The 21,104-nt window shown below is 42.9% G+C and overlaps 2 protein-coding genes across 8 annotated transcripts in view; one reads left to right on the top strand and one right to left on the bottom strand.

Moving 5' to 3' along the window:
* fig4a (FIG4 phosphoinositide 5-phosphatase a) overlaps positions 1-10,494 on the bottom strand; it is a 133,569-nt gene extending 123,075 nt beyond the window's left edge. For 2 of the 3 annotated variants that reach the window (XM_068027260.1, XM_068027272.1), the window contains exons 1-2: positions 10,140-10,292; positions 6,880-7,014 (exon numbers count right to left, since the gene is read on the bottom strand). In XM_068027260.1, the coding sequence (XP_067883361.1) occupies positions 6,880-6,942 (63 nt within the window). In that variant the 5' untranslated portion in view covers positions 6,943-7,014; positions 10,140-10,292. The other variant, XM_068027266.1, reaches the window with a different exon arrangement.
* The window catches only part of ak9 (adenylate kinase 9), a 455,773-nt gene continuing 444,162 nt past the window's right edge, over positions 9,494-21,104 (top strand). For 4 of the 5 annotated variants that reach the window (XM_068027233.1, XM_068027231.1, XM_068027230.1 and 1 more), the window contains exons 1-5: positions 9,494-10,336; positions 17,162-17,293; positions 17,589-17,652; positions 17,742-17,794; positions 18,572-18,668. In XM_068027233.1, the coding sequence (XP_067883334.1) occupies positions 10,223-10,336; positions 17,162-17,293; positions 17,589-17,652; positions 17,742-17,794; positions 18,572-18,668 (460 nt within the window). In that variant the 5' untranslated portion in view covers positions 9,494-10,222. Of the gene's footprint in view, positions 10,683-17,161; positions 17,294-17,588; positions 17,653-17,741; positions 17,795-18,571; positions 18,669-21,104 lie in introns of all 5 variants that reach the window. The other variant, XM_068027240.1, reaches the window with a different exon arrangement.

The raw sequence follows: 21,104 nt of genomic DNA, 5'->3' as shown, positions 1-21,104 counted from the left end.
TGCTGCTTTTTCTGGCAATTTTATATGCCTCCTCTTTGGATCTAATACTATTCCTAATTTCTTTTGTAAGCCACAGTTGAGCCACCTTTCCAGTGTTATTTTTGCGCCAGACAGGAATGAATAATTGTTGTAATTCACGCACACGTTCTTTAAATATTATCCATTGCCTATCTACCGTCAACCCTTTTAGTAAAGTTCCCCAACCTACCATCGCCAACTTGCGCCTCATACCTTCGTAGTTTCCTTTATTTAGATTCAGGACCCTAGTTTCGGATTCAACTACTTCACTCTCCATCTTAATGAAGAATTCTATCATGTTATGGTCGCTCCTCCGCAAGGGACCCCGCACAAGATTGCTAATTAATCCTTTCTCATTGCACAATACCCAGTCCAGGATAGCCTGTTCTCTAGTTGGTTCCTCAATGTATTGGTCTAAAAAACCATCACGTACACACTCCAGGAAATCCTCGTCCATAGTATTATTGCTAATTTGGTTTGACCAATCTATATGTAGATTAAACTTACCCATGATTACAGTTGTACCCTCATTGCATGCGTCTCTAATTTCCTCTTTAATGCCATCCCTTACATCTCCACCACTGTTTGAGGGCCTACAAACAACCCCACCAACGTTTTCTGCCCCTTGGTGTTTCTTAGCTCCACCCATACAGATTCCACATCATGATTTTCCGAGTCAATATCCTTCCTCACTATTGCATTGATTTCCTCCTTTACTAACAACGCTACTCCTCCTCCTTTCCCTTTTTGCCTGTCCTTCCTGAATATTGAATACCCCTGGATGTTCAGTTCCCATCCTTGGTCACCTTGCAGCCATGTCTCCTTAATCGCTATTATATCATAACTGTTCACATCTATTTGTGCTCTTAAATTCATCTACCTTATTGCAAATGCTCCGCGCATTAAGACACAATGCCTTTAGACTTGTCTTTTTCACATTGTTAGTCATCTTAGCTTTATTTTGCACTACAGCTCCATTTGTTTCTCGCCTATGCTTTCTCTGCTTTCCACTTTTGCTTACCTTTTGGTCTTTCATTTCTATCCTTGTTTCCTTCTCCTCTGTCTCCCTGCTCAGATACCCTGCCCGACAACACTAACAAACACCACCACCGAGGAAATTGGTCCCAGTCCTGCCCAGATGCAACCCGCCCAGCTTGTACTGGTCCCACCTTCCCCAGAACCTGTCCCAATGTCCCAGGAATCTGAATCCCTCACCGCAACACCATTTCTCCAGCCACGTATTCATCTGACATATTCTGCTATTTCTGCTCTCTCTAGCACGTGGCACAGGTAGTAATCTCAGAATTACTGTCTTTGAGGTCCTACTTTCTAATTTTCGTCCTAACTCTCTATATTCAGCTTGTAGGACCTCATCCCTTTTTTTTTTAAAACCCATGTTGTTGATACCGATATTTACCACGACAACTGGCTGCTCGCCCTCCCCCTCAGAATGCCACTCAAAGACATCCTTAACCTAGCACCAGGGAGACAACATATCATCCTGAAGTCTCTTTTGCAGCCGCAGGAACGCCTGTCTGTTCCCATGATTGAATCCCCGATCACTATAGCCCTGCCACTCGGCTTCCTCCCCTCCTGTGCAGCAGAGCCACCCATGGTGCCATGAACGCAGCTCTTGCTGCTTTTCCCAAGCCATCTCCCCCAACAATATCTGAAGCAGTACATCTGTTAGAGAGGGGGATGGCCACAAGGGACTCCTGCACTACCTGCCTTCCTCTAGTCTGCCTGGTGGTCACCCATTCTCTTCCTGCCTTTGCAGCATTTGCCTGCTGTGTGATCACCTCGCTAAACATGCTATCCACAATGATCTCAGCATCTCAGATGCTCCACAGTGAATCCACCCGCAGCTCCAGCTCCGTAATGCCGGTAGCCAGTAGCTGCAGATGGATACACTTCCTGCACACATGGTCGTCAGGTACATTGGAAGCGTCCCTGATTTCCCACATAGCGCAGGAGGAGCATATCACGGGTGCAAGTTCTCCTGTCAATGACTTACTTTTAGATTACTTAGTTACTCCCTTTAATTAAAAAAATACTAATTACGCTAGGGGCCTTGTTCCACTCCAAACACTACCCACTACAATCTAAAGTCCTTAATAAATTACATTAATTAAAAAAACATACTTTAGTAGTACTAACCTAATCACTTATATGGTAGGTTTTGAGGTTTTTTTTGGAAAAAAAAGAACTTTTCCCTTTTTTAAGCTATTTACAGGCACCAACAGCTGTTACTTCCCAACCAATCAGCTTACAGATTTCCCGTGATGTCACTGTAAGTCTTCTTTTCCTCTTTTGAATCTCAGCGCGAGAGAGAGAGAGAGAGCGCGAGAGGGAGAGCGCGAGAGGGAGAGCGCGAGAGGGAGAGACTGAAGCGGCGGCAGGCGGACCTGGGAGGAGGCTGACCCAGAGTGGGACCTGAAAACGACAGAGCCTGTCAACTGCCGCCGCTCCGGTCCTTTGGTAAGTAAAGGCCTCGAGCCCCACTCTCTCGTTTTCAGGTCCGGCTCCGCCTCCTCCCAGGTCGGCCTGCCGCCGTTCCGGTCCTATAAGGGCCTCGAGCCCCACGCTCCCTTTTTCTGGTCCCACTCCGTCAGTGAACTAGTGACCAGAGGCTCAGGCTAATGCTGCGGTCACAGGTTTAAATCCGACCAGGACAGCTAGTGGAATTTAAGTTCAATTAATTAATTAAAAATCTGGAATTGAAAGCTCATCTCAGTTTTATGGCACCATTGCTTTACTATCATCGATTATCATTAAAACCCATCTGATTCACTCATGTCCTTTAGGGAAGGAAATCTGCTGTTCTTACCTGATCTAACCTACATGTGACTCCAGACCTACAGTAATGTGGTTGATTCTTAACTATTCTCTGAAATGGCCTAGCCATCACTTAGTTGTCAAGGGCAATTAGGAATGGGCAACAAATGCCGGCCTTGCCAGCAATGTCCACATCCCAAAAAATTGGAAAAATAAATTCACTACCTTCACCAATGACCTCCTACTTTGACACCTTTCTGTACTTCCGCTAGTGCTTCTTTTAGCATGGTTTCCGCATAGATATTAAAGAGCAATGGTGATAGACAGCCTTGTCTTATTCTATGCCCGATTACACCAGGTTCAGTTTCACCAAATATGTCCTGATTACAGCTCTGCACATGGAACAGACTGCTACAATCATTCTTTTATCTCTTCAGTCAGCTCTGACCGCCTCCAGCAGATTCAACAGCTTTTGCCAGTTCACCCATTGAAAGCTTTTCCATAATCCATAAAGCAGGTCTACAGATCTTGCTGGTTTTTCATGCTTCTTTTGCTTAACACTCTCATCACTGCAACAGCCTCTCTAGCTCCAGAACGCTTCCTAAAACTTAACTGATCACAGCCAATGTAATGGCTTGATTTTGGCTTCCAATCTATTTGCTAGGATCACTAACATTACCTTGGATGCAAGTGTAATCAAAGTTATGGTGCAGTGCTCTTCACATTTTGTGGTATTTGCCTTTTTCTCCAATGGGACCAGTGCGCTCTTCAAAAAGTCTTCCGGCCATTCTCCTTTAGTGTACATCTCCTTACACAAGTTAATCAATTCTCTTGCTGTCTTCTTTCCAAGTCCTTTTATCATTTCTGCAGGGATCCCATCACATCCTTCTGCCTGTCCTGGCTTCAGTTCTTTTACACCTTTAATTATTTCACATTCGAGAAGATTAAATTCTTTCATGGGATGTGGACGTTGCTGGCAAGGCCAGCATTTGTTACCAATCTCTAATTGCCTTTGACAACTGAGTGGCTTGATTGGCCATTTCAATCAGATTACTGTGGGTCTGGAGTCACATCTAGGCCAGACCAGGTAAGGAAGGTAGATTTCCTTCCCTCAAGGACACTAGTGAACCAGATGGGTTTTTAATGACAATCAATGGTAGTTTCATGTCACCATTACTGATTCAATTCCAGATTTTTGTTAATTGAACTTAAATTCTACCATCTTCTTTGGTGGGATTTGAACCAATGTCCCCAGGGCATTAGCTCGGGCCTCTGGACCACTAGCTAGTGACATTACCACGATGCCACCATTTCCCCTCAAATCATCCTGGGAAATGTTGTCTTCTTTTCTGGTTCTAGTTCTGTTGGCTTGCCATCTTGGTCATACAGGTCTTTGATGTACCCTTTCAATCTGTTCTTTACTTCCTCGGGTTTTATAAGCAGTATACCATTTCTACTATCAATGTCTCTTTCTGCTTGCTTACCTCTCCTTCCTCCAGTCAATTCCTTTATTTTCTGAGAGAGAGTGTCTGTTCTTTATTTTGTAGTTCTTCCAATTTCCTGCATTGGTCTCCCCAACAACTCTATCTCGCCTGGTAATTGTTCAGTTTTCCATACAGTTGTCTACTTCATTCATGTTTTGTTCTTCCACTTTCTTCAGCATTTCTTCTGAGACCCATGGTTTTCTAACTCTTTTCCTTTTAAATATACCAATGTTTACTTTACCAACTTTATAAGATGGCACTTTTCAATCCATCACACTGACCTTGGCAATTGCTTTCTGAACTGTTGTTAACCTCTGATCTTTTCTACTCTTCTTTGGCCTCCTTATCTCGAGAGACAATGGGTAAGCGCCTGGAGGTGGTCAGTGGTGTGTGGAGCAGCGCCTGGAGTGGCTATAAAGGCCAATTCTAGAGTGACAGGCTCTTCCACAGGTGCTGCAGAAAAATTTGTTTGTCGGGGCTGTTATACAGCTGGCTCTCCCCTTGCGCTTTTGTCTTTTTTCCTGCCAACTGTTAAGTCTCTTTGACTCGCCACACTTTAGCCCCGCCTTTATGGCTGCCCGCCAGCTCTGGCAAACGCTGGCAACTTTATTGAAGCCCTGGTTGCAGAATTCACCTCATGATCCAGTGCAGTGTGAAGCTAGTACTGCATTATTGGGGGTGCTGTTCTCCGGATCATATATCAAACTGAGGCTAGGTGGACATTAGAAATGACCTGGAGTTTTTTCAAAGAAGAGTAGAGAGTTGTTCTAGTCCTGCAGTCAAGATTCCTTCCTCAAATAATACCACTCTCTGGACATTCATTTCATTGCCTACTGACTCCCACGACTTGTGATCAATGTCACAGGACTTCATGTCGCGTTTGCAGACGTCTTTAAAGCGGAGACATGGACGGCCGGTGGGTCTGATACCAGTGGCGAGCTCGCTGTACAATGTGTCTTTGGGGATCCTGCCATCTTCCATGCGGCTCACACGGCCAAGCCATCTCAAGCGCCGCTGACTCAGTAGTGTGTATAAGCTGGGGATGTTGGCCGCCTCGAGGACTTCTGTGTTGGAGATACGGTCCTGCCACCTGATGCCAAGTATTCTCCGGAGGCAGCGAAGATGGAATGAATTGAGACGTCGCTCTTGGCTGACATACGTTGTCCAGGCCTCGCTGCCATAGAGCAAGGTACTGAGGACACAGGCTTGATACACTCGGACTTTTGTGTTCCGTGTCAGTGCGCCATTTTCCCACACTCTCTTGGCCAGTCTGGACATAGCAGTGGAAGCCCTTCCCATGCGCTTGTTGATTTCTGCATCTAGAGACAGGTTACTGGTGATAGTTGAGCCTAGGTAGGTGAACTCTTGAACCACTTCCAGAGCGTGGTCGCCAATATTGATGGATGGAGCATTTCTGACATCCTGGCCCATGATGTTCGTTTTCTTGAGGCTGATGGTTAGGCCAAATTCGTTGCAGGCAGCCGCAAACCTGTCGATGAGACTCTGCAGACACTCTTCAGTGTGAGATGTTAAAGCAGCATCCTCAGCAAAGAGAAGTTCCCTGATGAGGACTTTGCTCTTAGACGGGCAAGGTTGAACAACCTGCCCCCTGATCTTGTGTGGAGGAAAATTCCTTCTTCAGAAGACTTGAACGCATGTGAAAGCAGCAGGGAGAAGAAAATCCCAAAAAGTGTGGGTGCGAGAACACAGCCCTGTTTCACGCCACTCAGGATAGGAAAGGGGTCTGATGAGGAGCCGCCATGTTGAATTGTGCCTTTCATATTGTCTACTACTTCACAAAACCTGACCCCTTAGAGCCCTGCATTTTCTCTCTATCCCACCTTGGGTTTTGATTTCCCTTTTTGATTCTCACCAGGCTCTAGCGGCTAGCACAGCATAAGATGTACAGTTACGAATAGATAGAATGAAGTGCTGAAAGTTTACAGAATGAAAATTAATGTAAAAAATGAAAGCTATGAAGATTGGATGAAATAATGGTGGGAAAGCAGAAGTCAAGATAAGCAGTCAACAGCTGGAACAGGTATCACAATTTAAGTACCTGGGAAGCAACTCATCAGAAGATGGTTACTGTCTTACAAGAAATCATTAGAATGAATAGAGATCTTAAGAAATGAATTATCAAGACTGTGATCTGGAGAGTCTTGTTGTATGGGGCTGAAACGTAGACCTTAGGAAAAGTGGACATCCAAAGACTAGAAGTCACTTGGAAAGAACACAGGAGCAACGAAAAAGTTCTGAGGATGGTGGAGTAGGATAAATCATTAGTGAATATCAAGAAACGGCAACAAGGTTGGGCAATATTCTAAGGCATGAGAACTTGAAGGAGGTGACTGAAGGAAGATTAGAGGGATGTAGACCAAGAGTGAGAAAGAGAATGATGTCAGACAATTTGAAATTGAAAATGGGAGGCTCCTACGAGTAACTGAAGAGGAAAGCGCAAGACTGTGAAGCATGGAGAAAAAAAGCAGAGATTTTGCCCTTAGGCAGATCACTATAACAATGTAGAAACAAACACAGGCACAACATATAGTAATTGGAAAATCCACTGACAAAGCATGCAAACATTGAAATGTGAACATACTGCTCGAGTTTCATACAGAATCAATTTCTGTATACAGCTAATGGCTGGTCGCACTGTTCGCATGCTGGCTGACTTCTGACAATATTATTACATCACCATCCTCTTAGATTGGATTTGCAGTAGCTAGTACATTGCCTGAAACAATGAAGAAACAAAAGTAAAGTAAGTATTTCATTGCACGAGTCACTTTTTGCAGGTTTAGTAATACTGTCTTACATTAAAAGATTGAAAACGGAATAGTATATATTCTTAAAAGTGAAAAATTTGCAGGGCTACGGAAAAAGAGCAGTGGATATATTTTTCATATGCATCCTTCTGTGCTGGATGATTCTCAAGCTACCCCAGTCCAGTAATGTGAGTAGTCCAAACTTGTTTGCAAGTTTTAATCTCAGAGCAATTCAGCATGTGAACTGGCTTGACTCAATTGGTGGAATTTAATGATTCAGTTACCACACATATAAAAGATGATCCGAGTTTGCTGTAATTCGAATATGCAAATATTCTTGGGATTGTGGATCACCATGAACATATTTTATTGCCTATTGTTAGTTGCTTGATTAATTCTTCACTGTTTTCTGATGTGGGACCAGTTACATATAGGCCTGAAGGTTTAGGATACAAACTTTTTTTTAAATTTCCAAACTAAATTCAAATTCTCAAACTATCATGGTGGAATTTGAACTCAAGCTCTCTGTATTGTTAGTCCAGTAACATAACCACAATGTTATCACACCATGGTACCAGAGTACTAACTTATTTTCACCAGATTTTATATAAGAATCTACTCTTTATCTGCCAACAATTTCTGATCACACCTGCAGCAGGTGACCAGGGACAAACCTACATGACCTTGTCCTCACTAGTCTACCTGTCACACAGCATCTGTCCGTGACAGTATTGGTAGGAGTGACCACTTCACAGTCCTTGTGGAGATCAATTCCAAGCTTCACTCCAAGTACCCTCTCTATCGTGTTTTGTGGCACTAGCATCATGCTAAATGAGTGACTCAGAACAGATCTAGCAGCTTAAAACTGAGCATCCATGAGACATTGTGAGCCATTAGTAGCAGAATTGTATTCAACCCACAACCTGTCACCTCATGGCCCAGCATCTCTCTCTCTGCCTCTACCATCAAGCCAAAGGAATAACCATGGTTCAATGAGGAGTATAGGTGAGCATGCCAAGAGCAGCACCAGGCATACCTAAAAATGAGATGCCAACCTGGTGAAGTTACAACACAGGACTACCTGCATGCCAAAAAGCAGAAGCAACAGGCTATAGACTGAGCAAAGCTAACCCACAACCAATGGATCAGACCAAAACTCTGCAGTCTTGTTAATCGAGTCGTAAATGGTGGTGGACAATTAAATAACTGGAGAAGGCGGCACCACAAATATCCCCATCCTGAATGACGGAGGATCTCAGTACAACAGTGTAAAAGAAAAGGCTGAAGCATTTGTACTATCTTCGGCAGAAGCACTGAATGGATGATTCACCTCAGCCTCCTGCAGAGGTTCTGACCATCATAGATGCCAGTCTTCAGACAACTTGATTCACTCTATGTGATATGGGCAGCACAGTGGTTAGCACCGCAGCCTCACAGCTCCAGGGACCCAGGTTCGATTCTGGGTACTGCCTGTGTGGAGTTTGCAAGTTCTCCCTGTGTCGGCGTGGGTTTTCGCCAGGTGCTCCGGTTTCAACATCCAAAGACTTGCAGGTTGATAGGTAAATTGGCCATTGTAAATTGCCCCTAGTGTAGGTAGGTGGTAGGGAATATGGGATGACTGTAGGGTTAGTATAAATGGGTGGTTGTTGGTCGGCACAGACACGGTAGGACGAAGGACCTGTTTCAGTGCTGTATCTCTAAATATATAAAAATATAAAGACAAATGGTATGTGGGCCTTCATCACAAGGGGATTTGAGTACAGGAGTAAAAATGTCTTGCTGCAATTGTATAGAGTCTTGGTGAGACTGCACCTGGTGTATTGTGTACAGTTTTGGTCTCCTTATCTAATGATGGATATACCTGCCATAGAGGGAGTGCAACAGAGGTTTAGCAGACTAATCCCTAGGATTGTCTTATGTGGAGAGATTGAGGAAACTGGGCCTGTATTTCTAGATTTTTCAAAGAATGAGAGGTGATCTCATTGAAACATAAAATTCTTACAGGGCTTGACAGGGTGGATGTAGATAGGATGTTTCGCCTGGCAGGTGAGTTGAGAACTAGGGGACATAGTCTCAGAATAAGGGATAGGCCATTTAAGACTGAGATGAGGAGAAATCTTTGGAATTCTCTATATCAGAGGGCTGAGGAAGCTCAACCATTGAACATTTTAAAAGACAGAGATCGATAGATTTCTGGATACCAATGACATCAAGGGATAGTGAGGAAAGTGGCCTTGAGGTAGATGATCAGCCATGATCTAATTGAATGGCAGAGCAGGTTCAACAGGCTGAATGGTCTACTCCCATTCCTACGACATGGAACTATATCGTTGTTCCTTTGGTGTAGCTAGGTCAAAAACTGTGGGTGGACCTACACCACATGAGCATGCAGCAATTCAACGAGGCAGCGCACCATTACTTCCCAAGAGCAGTTAGGGATGGGCAATAAATGCTGGCCTTGCCAGCAACGCTCACATCCCATGAAAGAATAAAGAAAAGTATAGACACAGACTCAAAATACCAATTGTTCTATATTTATAACAGTCCTGAAGCAACACAATGTTGCCAGCACTCCAGGATTTTCCCGGCGTCTCCAGGAATTAAAGATTAAATCTCCTGGTCACTGCAACGAACAAACCAGGGCGGAAGATGGTGGGAGGTGAAGGAAGAAAGGCTGCAGCATTGAGGCCTTGTGATAAAACCTCCAGGAGTGATGTCCAACCGGGTGAACAACTGCCCCAAAATCCCGCTGCTCGAGCGCAAGGTTTGAAAAGCCACGCGCTGGTCAACAGTTCAGGTAGGAACCGCTCGAGCTTCAGAGAGGCCACGGCGGCAGCAGCAACAACAACAACGCCCGTTTTATTCACTGGAGCAAGAGGGGTGGAGAGATAAAACAAAATAAACCGGTAACCGCAATCTACCACAAGCGAGGGGCTCTCCAACGGAAACTGCGAGTACCGCGCATATAATTACTCAATTTAAATGTTATCTTAACTATATCCGAAACTAAAGAATTGCCGCAAACTTCCCCACCGCCAGCCGAGAGAGACCGGCGGATGGTGGTTCACGACAAACAAGCTAAACTAAAAACGACCTGCTCATCCACGCCTATCCGTATTCACAATATTTCTTCTTTGGCCTCCTTATCTCGAGAGACAAGCCGCGACACCACTCTCAATGAAATCGGCAAACGTTTTATGGGCAAGCAGCTCCAAAGAATCGGAGATCTCAACAGTTTTTAACGAAGGACTGACCTTCTTATGGGTCGCCGAAGAGACAGACTTATGTCAGGTACGAAACGCGATTTTTGTTTTGTGTGAGGAAAATGCAGCTTTTAATTCCCCTTAACGGACCACAGCGAAGAAACTGTATTCTTCATAACCATCGACACGACTGCTGAAAAGGGAATGCCAAAGTTAATTATTCTTACTAAAGTGAGAATTATGTTAAAGAGGGAATCGAAATATTACAGAGGGAGAGAGTGCACTTCGGGGCGTGTAAAACGAGCTGCAGAACTACACCTCCCAGAGGGCACTGTGCATAATGCGCAAGCGCACTGACTCTTCCGCCCACCCCACCGCGTCTGTATTTCTATAGTTACCGAATCAAAATCAGTGCCATGGCGATGATGGAAGAGGTAATAGCAATCGAGAGAAACTGTAATTTAGCAAAAAAAAACAGTCAATACACGTAACATATAATTGCAATCATATAGTATTATTGCAATATTGAATATTGCATGCATTAGATATACGGATTGCTAACTACGCGTTGTATCAAATCTTATTAAATGCCGCGTGAAGCTGAGAGCAAGTTTAAGAGACCGAATTTTGATTACTGTGCTGAATACTCTGGAATAACGTAATATGTGAACAAAGATGCATTTTTATTTTACAGCATTGTTGACAAAAGGGCAAGAGATATGTGTTCTGGGATTATTGGAATAGTTGGAAGAAAATATAGAATAAGATTTTTTTTGTATTCTGCAAATCAAGTATTTTCATAAGATTCTAGGCAAAAATATCAAAGTTGACAGTTCTGTGTAAAGGAAAAACAAAAGCTATATTAAGTATTACAATAAATAATGAACTTGTGATTAATGTTGCAACCCACATTGTGTGTTTTAAAAATGTGATTGAGATAAACTGTGAGTTAACAAACATATATTGGCCAGAGCAGGGGTTGCTAAGACATTGATCACAAGCTACTGGGAGCTTACGTTGGCCTTTGAGTTGCTCACATAAAGCTTCCGACAACACAGTGCGATCACCCATGTCATCCTGCCAGCATTAATCTGTGCATGCGTATTTTGATGTCACCGCATACTGACATACCACGCACACTGACGTCACTACATACTGATGTCTGAACAGGATGAGCAAGTGGCGAGGGAATGAGCGCAGGGGACGGAGCGAGCAGGGATGGAGCAAGTACGGGTGGGGCAGAACAAGCGGGGGGTGGGTAGCTCATGATATTTTTAGTCAGTCGTAGAAATAACTCACTAAAGAAAAGGTTGGCGACTCTGGGCTAGAGTAATGGAAGTCGGGGACAACTCCATCTTCTCTGTTATAAATGGTGTTTATCAAGGATGTATCCTTGCATCATCACTCTTCAATATGTTCTTTGCTGCTATGCTTCTCCTGGCTTTCAATAATCTCAAAATCGGAGTCAAAATCAGATTCAGGATTGATCGACAGCTCTTTAACCTTAGAAGACTATAAACCAAATGAAGGTGCCTGGAGAACTTTGTCATGAACTCCTATTTGCTGATGACTGCACTCTTGTGCTCCCATAACCAGGATGATATGCAAACAATAATGAACCATCTTGCAGCTTGTCTGAAATTTGGCATGATTATCGATCTTAAAAAGATGGTGATACTCTTCAAATCAGCTGTAGGCAAGAATTACACTTCATCTATCATTACTGTTGGTGACCACAAGCTTCAGAATGTAGGCAGATTCACCTACCTGGGTAGCACTTTGTCCAGAGAGTCCATATGAGTACAGAAGCATATGCAGAATTGCCAAAGACAGATTAAAAACATAGGAACCTGGGTAATAGGAGAAGGGATAGGCTGCTCCACCATCCTTAACCACACCTCCACTTTCTTGCCCATTCCCCATATGCTTTGATTCCCGTAGAATTCAAAAATCTATCGATCTCAGCCTTGAATAGACTCAATGACTGAACATTCACAGCCCTCTGTGATGGAGAATTCCTAAGATTCACAACCTCTGAGTGAAGAAATTCCTCCTCATCTCAGGATAAGGAAATTGCTCACTTAAGACTGAGATGAGGCCCCCTAATTCTAGATTCTCCAGCCAGGGAAACAATCTCTCAGCATCTACCTTGTCAAGCTCTCTCAGAATCTTGTGTGTTTCAATGAAATCACCTCTCATTCTTCTTAATTCAAGAGAGTATAGACCCATACTACTGAATCTGTCCTCATAGGACAATCTTCTGATCTCCGGAATCAATCTATGGAACCTTTGTTGCACTCCTCTCTAAGAAAAGTATTCTCCCTCAACCTGCACCCCTCCCTCTGACCTCTTACCCTGTCTTGAACTTTTTATTGAGAATTGCTGGCGTGACATCGGCCAGCTCAATTTCTCCATTCCTTTCACTCACTTTAACCTATCTCCCTCTGAACTTGCAGCACTCCATTCTCTCAAGTCCAGCCCTAACATCATTATCAAACCTGCTGACAAGGGTGGTGCCATTATTGTCTAGCATCCGGACCTTTACCTAGCAGAAGACATTCCATCCTACTTCCCCCAGACCATAACCCCACTATCGAACATCAAGCTGTTCTATCCTGGTCTGTCACTGACCTCTGGAGATCTTCCCTCCATGGCCTCCGACCTCATAGTCCCCCAAACCAGTACAGCCTGCTTCCAACTCCTTCCTGAAATCCAAAAATAGGACAGCCCTGGTAGACTCATTGTTTCAACCTGTTCCTGCCTCACTGAACTGATTTCTTCCTATTTCAAGCCTTTTTTTCTTCCCTTGTACAGTCTCTCCCTAACTACATCTGTGACTCTTCCAATGCCCTCCATCACTTCAACATTTCTAGTTTCCTGGCCCTAACTGTATCCTTTTCAGCATGAGCTTCCAATTCCTCTACATCTCCATCCCCACCAGGACGATTTGAGAGCTCACCACTTCTTCCTTCTCTCAACCAGTCCCCATCCTCCACTGCCACCCTCCTCCGTCTGGCTGAACTTATTCTCACGTTGAACAACTTCTCCTTCAACTCCACTTACTTCCTCCAAATAAAAGATATGACTATGGGTATCTGCATAGCTCCTAGCTATACCTGCCTTTTTGAGGGATATGTGGAACATTTCTTGTTCCAGTCCTACTCCGACCCCCTCCCTCGCCTCTTTTTCTGGTACATTGATGACTGTATTGGTGCCACTTCCTGCTCTTGTTTTGAATTGGAAAATGGCGTTGATATTGCTTCCAATTTCCACCCTTCTCTCACTTTACATGGTCCATCTATGACTCTTTCCTTCTCTACCCTGACTTCTCTGTCTCCATTTCTGGGGATTGGCTATCAACCAATACTCACTATAAGCTCACAGCTACCTTGACTACACTTCCTCACACCCCACTTCCTCTAAGGACTCAATTTCGTTTCCCCAGTTTCTCTTTCTCCATCGCGTCTGTTCGGACAACGAAACCTTCCATACTAGCGCTTTCAAAAAGTCTTCCTTTTTCCACAACCGAGGACTGCCCCCCACTGTGGTTGACAGGGCCTTTAACTGGGTCCAATCTATTTCACACACCTGCTCTCAATCCTTACCCTCCCTCTCAGAAGCACAATGGGGTTCCTCTTGTCCTCACCTTCCACCCCATCAGCCTCTGTATTCAATGGATCATCTTCCGCTATTTCTGCTACCTCCAGCGTGATGCCACTACCAAACACATCTTCCCCTCCACTCCCCTTTCAGCATTCTGAAGGGACCGTTCCCTCTGCGACACCCTGGTCCACTCTTCAGTCACTCCCAACACCCACTCCCTTTCATACGGCACCTTTACATGCAAGCTTAGGAGATGCATCACAGATAGCAGAGTGTATCGCTGTGTTATTTCCTTCATATTTATGAATCGTGTATTGAGATGTATGTTCCATGGTCTGTCCTAGGGACCATATTGCACAGTTGAGAGTTTTTACTTATCCATTTGTGCATCACATAACCATATCTGCCATATAGATTGTGCAGATGAGGTTTAGGTTGCCTATGGACTTCATGGAAAATTGAAGGGATCTTTTGCATCAGATTTTTCACAAGGTGTTTGTGAACTCCTTTCGGCTTTCCAAGCTTCATCAGAGCTGAAGTTGCATTTTTGAGGGTTAATTGTGTGCGTACAAAAGGGCTTGAGTGACTTCAAGTAGTGTTAATGTCCTGGTGGATCGCCAGTTGTGGTGAATAGATTGGGGAGTGGACATCAAGAAGTCGAGTGTGGCTGCTTCTGGTCTTCACAGTGCACAGTATGCGAAAAAGGATTATGTAACGGCCATCACTGATTTCTGAACTACTGATGCTGATGTTCCACTACTTGTGCTTGCCAGTTTCTTAACCAGGTTGATCTTCATCTTGGTGGCTATCTTTATCAGGTGGCTGTGGAATATTATCATGTGGTCCAACTTCACTCCAAAAGAGGTCAGATTGGGGTGATGTCGCACAGTATTGCTGCAGAAAGTGACTTTCAGGATGTACTTAGTGTTCCTGTTATCAAAATGGAATGCAGTGACTGTTGTTTTGTTGGGGTTTGGCTTGAGCTTCCATTTCGGGAAATGTTCCTTCTTGATTTTTAGCCCCTCATTCGCCGTGGATTTGATGTCATTGAAGTTGACTGCTGGCTGCTCGTGTTGCCTGGACATATGCAGATTTTCATGACTTTCTTGGTGGCGTGTCGCACTTGTGCACATTGAAGATCATAGGTGCGACTACTGCGCCTTATGGCAGTCCGTTGTTGAGGTACTGGGACGAATTGACTTTGTTGCCCAAACATAGTCGCCTATTGCTCAACATCCTCCATTGCAGGCGCAGTGTTTTGAGGCGAGGAATAATCCTTGCGAACTTTAACATCATACTTTAATTCATACTGTCATAGGCGGATGACAGGCCTACAGAAGTCGCATTGGCCTTGGATTTATTCTGGAATCAAGCCTCTGTGCATTGCATGGACCAAAACATTGGTCGCAGCAACTGCAATTAGGCTAGAATCCCACTTATTTTTCAGGGATCACTAACTTGGCGAGAGAGCTAATTCTCCAGAGGATGATACGTTCCAGAAGTTTATAGCTTGTACACAGGAATGGTATCGGTTTATAGCTTTCTGGGTCATCGGTTGGCTTGCCCAGATTGAGTATGGTAGTCACCATCACCTCCTGCCGTGCTTTTGGGATGCATCCGATTCCATGGTATTGATGTAGCTTTTCTAGCCATTGGAGTTGTTTAGGGCCTTGTTGATGATTAAGAAATTTTGGGGGGAATACCATCTCCGCCGTCACCTTCCCTTTCTTCATTGCAGTTAAATTGTCCTTCACTTCATCTGTGCTGATGGTGGTGGGTTCTTGTGGAGGGATTAAGGTCATTGTCTCGTATAGTTGATGATGGATCTCTCACTTAATATTTTTGTCAAGTGGTCCTTTTGTGCTGTCCACCAGTTTGGAGGCCATGGAGTTGTGCCGGAATTTTGAGGTCCAATATTCTAGCGGATTAGCAGCTCCAAGACGTTTTAGGACCCAGGCACGATGGCTAGAATGTAAGTTCAGATCTTCTAGGTAAACAATCCACTCTGGCATCTGCCTGGGTCCAGAGTCTCTTGCAGGGTCCCCGTAGCTGTAGAATGCTCGACTGATTTTAGTGCCAGTGCAGGTCCTGGATCTCTTTAATCGAGCATGGGGTGTATTTTTCCCGGAAGACCTGGGGGATGATCGTCTTGGTGGCAGCGGTAAGAAGCCCAATGAACCTATGATTATATGCTGGTGTCGTGGGGATTTGAATCATTACTTTTTTGATGAGTGACCTAATGCAGTCCCAATCAGCTTTGGCCAGGTTTAATTGTGGGATTCATTTCAACAGAGTCACAGGGATTTTGATGGCAGAGTATGTGATGATGGGCATATATTGGCTATAGGGAAAGTTGAGTATTTTGCAGAATGTGTGAAGCATGCTCCCATTTTGATCTTTGGAAATAATGGCGAGGTGAAGGTTGGAGTTGCGTTTCCAGCAAGCAGAATGGAAAGTTGCTCGCTGTTTGGATCAAAGACCAGTTATAGACCTTTTGCGGATATCCAATCCATGAGATCCTCATTAGCTTTATTTGCTTCATAGCCCACATAGTGTGATAGCTGTTAAAATCACCAATGTACAGGGTGGGATTGGTGCACGTGGGAGCACTGTGGCCATTTCAAATTAGGGGCTTTGTACACTTTAGTAATGTGCAACTCACCTATCTTGATGGCGGTGGTGGGGGTTGTTTCTTCAGTTGTGTAGAAGACATTTAAATCCGTGATGGTGTTCTTCACTTTATATGGCCAAGCTATATTTTGGATGATCGTGGTTAGTCATGAAGTTATATCCATGGATATCATAGCAGCTGCCCTTTTGGGTATTGGAGATGTGTGTTCTTGGAAAGTGAGGAGGTCCTTCCATCTTCAATATGTTCGTGAGATACTTGCACTTCACCCGGGCAAGTCCCTTCATGGTGAGTTGGAGGAATCCTTGCTCTAGGACCTATCTGGCATGTTGCTTGGCCCTGAAGAGGGCCCATATGGTAGCCTGAGTTATTGCTGTGAAGAATTGGAGGTTGATGTTCGGTGGCGGGGTTGATGGCATTGATCATGATTTCTCACTTGCTGTGTGAAGGTTGCCATCTTCCACTTCATATTCCTTGTGTTTTATATGCCTTATAAGACTTATAAACACAAGTTAACTCATATTTCAGATTTTGAAGACAAAAATGCTATTTTTAAATAAGAAAATGGAAGTATAAAGACACATTATAAACTCCTATTTCTTTAAAAAAAAAGAATTATTTAATTTGTAATCTTTTATCCAAAACCTATTGATCCAACACCATTTCTGTTTTTAACAATAGGTTGTTGATGACGCGGAAGCAGCAAAACATAAGAAGGAGCAGCTAGCCTTTACAGATTCATTTGATGAAGATGAATCAGAGAGAAAGATTTTGCTGTCAAAACCTACATGTTTCTTAATCATAGGAAAACCAGTAAGCAATTATAATTCCATTTAAAATAATATTGAGCAACACTTTAAACTGTATGTCTATGACAATTTTGGTGGTTATTTGCATTAGAAAAGGGTATTACAACTAAATATTGAAGATAGTTTGTAATGAAGTGATGTTTTACCAGAAATCACCCTATATTCTAATGTTATTCAAATCACGTATTATCAAAGATTTTTGTTAGATCTAATAACTGTTGTAGTGTAAAATAGCTTTAATATTCAGAAATCAATAAATCCTGAAATTATAATTGACTGTTTTTAGCATTTTTTTGCAGTGTGTTGGGAAAAAAACTTTAGCTAAAAGCTTAGCAGAGGCATGGAAGTCAATATTAGTTGAACGTAAGTATGAGATTGGATATTGTTTTACAATAATATCTTTATCCTTTCAAAGTATTTGTTGTCACGTATACTTGATATTTTGATTTCAGCTCAGCAACTGATACAACAGAACATTGATGCAAACACAGAAATTGGGCAAAAGGTAAAGAAATTTAGTTCTTGTCTAGTACTTTAATAGGTCACACATTTTTCTAGGAGGAAATTTTTTTTTAAAGTTGTTTTTTAATAAGTTAAATTATTTCAAACACATGCTTCATATGAAGCTGAGGTATAATGGGTATATGAAACCAACTTTCACTGAACCTCCATGTAGTTTTATAACGGAAAGTAACATTGTAACATTGTAAAACCTATGTTTATTCTAACCAAAGACGTTGTCTCTATGATAAAAATTATTCGGGATTTTCCAAAGAGGTTCTTACTTTTCATAAATATTGCCATGGCGTCTGACGTGAGTCAGTCTTTCATTGCTAACTTCAGTCTTCAGAGCTCCATTGGTGTGGTAACTGTTTCAGTTCACTACTGTTCTTGCTTCAGACTCAAGTAGAAATCAAAGACTGACATTTGCAGTAGAAATACAGTCCTCACAGCAGTTACCAAAGAAGATTTGGGTCTCATTAAAACAAAAAAATCTAAATTTCACAGCCTTTGTTTATTTTTCATTTGAGAATCGAGTCCAGGAATATGTATGCACCATCAGCTTGACATTCCAATTTTTGCTAATCTTGCTAGAGGTTTTGTGCTTTGTTAATCCATTAAATGTTGTAATCTGTAAACCAGATTTTGACATACTTTCCCTTTTAGAAAGTTGCACCCTAGAAAAACAATACTACAGAATGTATTTCATATTACACTGAAACTGTATTAGGTCTTAGAAACTTTATTAGAAACTGGTACTATCTTACAAATGTTCCTCTAGTTTCAGGATTGCCTACTTAGAGGTGAGAGTATTTATGAGGAGCTAATAATGAATTTGATGTTGGACAAGCTCCGCTCTCCAGAGGTTGCTCATCATGGTGAGTACAACATCAAGAATTTCTATTCATTTGACATTTTTAATGTTGGAAAATCCTATGACTCTTCACAAGGAGAACAAGGATGGACAGCAATCTTCTTAGAAGGATTAGGAGAGGTAACTGAAAGCCTTATCAAAGAGATATGTTTTGAGAAGGCTTTTAAAGGTGGGAAATGAGATTGAGAGCTGGAGTAGTCTAGGGAACGAATTCCAAAAAATAAGGCTGAAGACCTCAAAGCCTGCCTCAGGGATGCACAAGAAGCCAGAGACAAAAGACTGTAGGATACAGGCTGCTTTCACAGTACCTTCCAAACCCGCGACCTTTACCGCCTAAAAGGAAAAGGGCAGCAGATGTATGGGAACACCACCACCTGCAAGTTCCCCTCCAATGCACACACAGAATCACATAAGAAGATAGGAACTTAAGAAATAGGAGCTGGAGTAGGCCATTCAGCCCCTCTAGCCTGCTCCGCCATTTAATAAGATCATGGCTGATCTGATTGTGGCCTTAACTCCACTTTCCTTCCTTCCCCTCATAACCCATGACTCCCTTGTAGATCAAAAATCTGACTAATTCAAAGAATTGAATCACAGAATTGTATAACACAGAAGGAGGCCATTCGGCCCGTCGTGTCTGCACTGGCTCTCTAAAGGAGCAATTTACATCGTGCCATTTCCCCACCTTCTCCCCGTAGCCCTGCACATTCTTCCTTTTCAGATAACAATCCAATTCCCTCTTGAATGCCTCGATTGAACCTGCCTCAACCACACCCTCAGGCAGTGCATTCCAATTACATGCTGCATGAAAAAGTTTTTCCTTGAGTCCCCATTGCTTCTTTTGCCAGTTGTCTTATATCTGTGCCCTCTTGTTCTCGATCCTTTCACCAATGGGAACAGTTTTTCCCTACCTACTCAATCCAGACCCTCATAATTTTGAATACTCTATCAAATCTCCTTTCAACCTTCTCTTCTCCAAAAAAACAGTCCCAACTTCTCTAATCTATCTACATAACAGTATTTCCTCATCCCTAGAACCATTTTCTTGAATCTTTTCTGTACTTTCTCTAATGCCTTCACATCTTTCCTGAAGTGTGGTGACCAGAACTGGACACAATACTCCAGTTGAAGCTGAACCAGTGTTTTCTACAAGTTTAACATAACTTCATTGTATTTGTGCTCTATGCCCCTATTAATAAAACCTAGGATGCTGTATGCTTTATTAACCACTCTCTCAACCTGTCCTGTCCTTCAATATTATATGCACATATACACCCAGGTCCCTCTGCTCCTGCAACCCCTCTAGAATTGTACCCTTTATTTAATATTGTCTTTCCGCATTCTTCCTACCAAATTGAATCACTTCACAATTCTCTGCATTAAATTTCATCTGCCACTTGTCCGCCCTTTCCATTAACTTATCTATATCCTTTTGAAGTTTAATGCTATCCTCCTCACAATTCACAATGCTTCCAAGTTTCGTATCAGCTGCAAAATGTAATTGTGCCCTGTATGCCAAACTCTGTCATTAATATATATCAGAAAGAACAAGGGTCCTAACAGCGATCCGTGGGGAGCTCCACTCCAAACATTCCTCCAGTCTGAAAAATATCCATTACCTACCACTCTCTGTTTCCTGTCACTCAACTAATTTTGTTTCCGTGTTGCTACTGTCCCTTTTATTTCATGAGCTAAAATTTTGCTCACAAGTCTGTTGTGTGGCACTTTATCAGATGCTTTTTGGAAATCCATATAACCATATTGCCCTGATCAACCTTTTCAGTTACCTCATCAAAAAACTCCAGCAAGTTCATTAAACACAATTTTCCTTGAACAAATCTGTGCTGGCTTTGCTTAATTAACCCACATTTTCCCAACTGTCTATTAGTTTTGTCCCAAATTATCGCTTCTAGAAGCTTTCCACCACTGAGTTTAAACTGGCTGGCCTGTACTTGCTGGGCTTATCTTTACATCCTTTTTTGAAAAAGGATCTATCATTTTCAATTCTCCAGTCCTCTGACACCACCCCTGAGCCTAAGGAAGACTGGAAAATTATGGCCATTGCCTCTGCAATTTCCACTCTCACTTCCCTCAGTATCCTTGGATGCATCTCATTCGGCTCTGGTGCTTTATCAACTTTAAGCGCAGGCAGCCAACCCAATACCTCCTCCTTATCAATTTTAAACCCTTCAAGCGTCTGAATTTCCTCCTCTTTCGCTATGACTGGCACAGCATCTTCTTTCGTAATGACAGATGCGAAGTATTCATTTAATACCTGCATCCATGCGTAAATCCCCTTTTGATCCCTAATCAGCCCCAGTCCTCTTTTTACCACCTTTTTACTATTTATAAGCCCATAGAAGACTTTTGGATCCCTTTTTAGGTTAGTTGCCATTCTCATTTCATACTCTGTCTTTGCTTCTCTTATTTGCTTTTTCAA

The sequence above is a fragment of the Heterodontus francisci genome, chromosome 3 (genome assembly GCF_036365525.1).
Source record: "Heterodontus francisci isolate sHetFra1 chromosome 3, sHetFra1.hap1, whole genome shotgun sequence".
Lineage (NCBI taxonomy): Eukaryota > Metazoa > Chordata > Chondrichthyes > Heterodontiformes > Heterodontidae > Heterodontus > Heterodontus francisci.
Note: the sequence above shows the minus strand (reverse complement) of the source record. Positions and strands in the feature narration are given on the sequence as shown.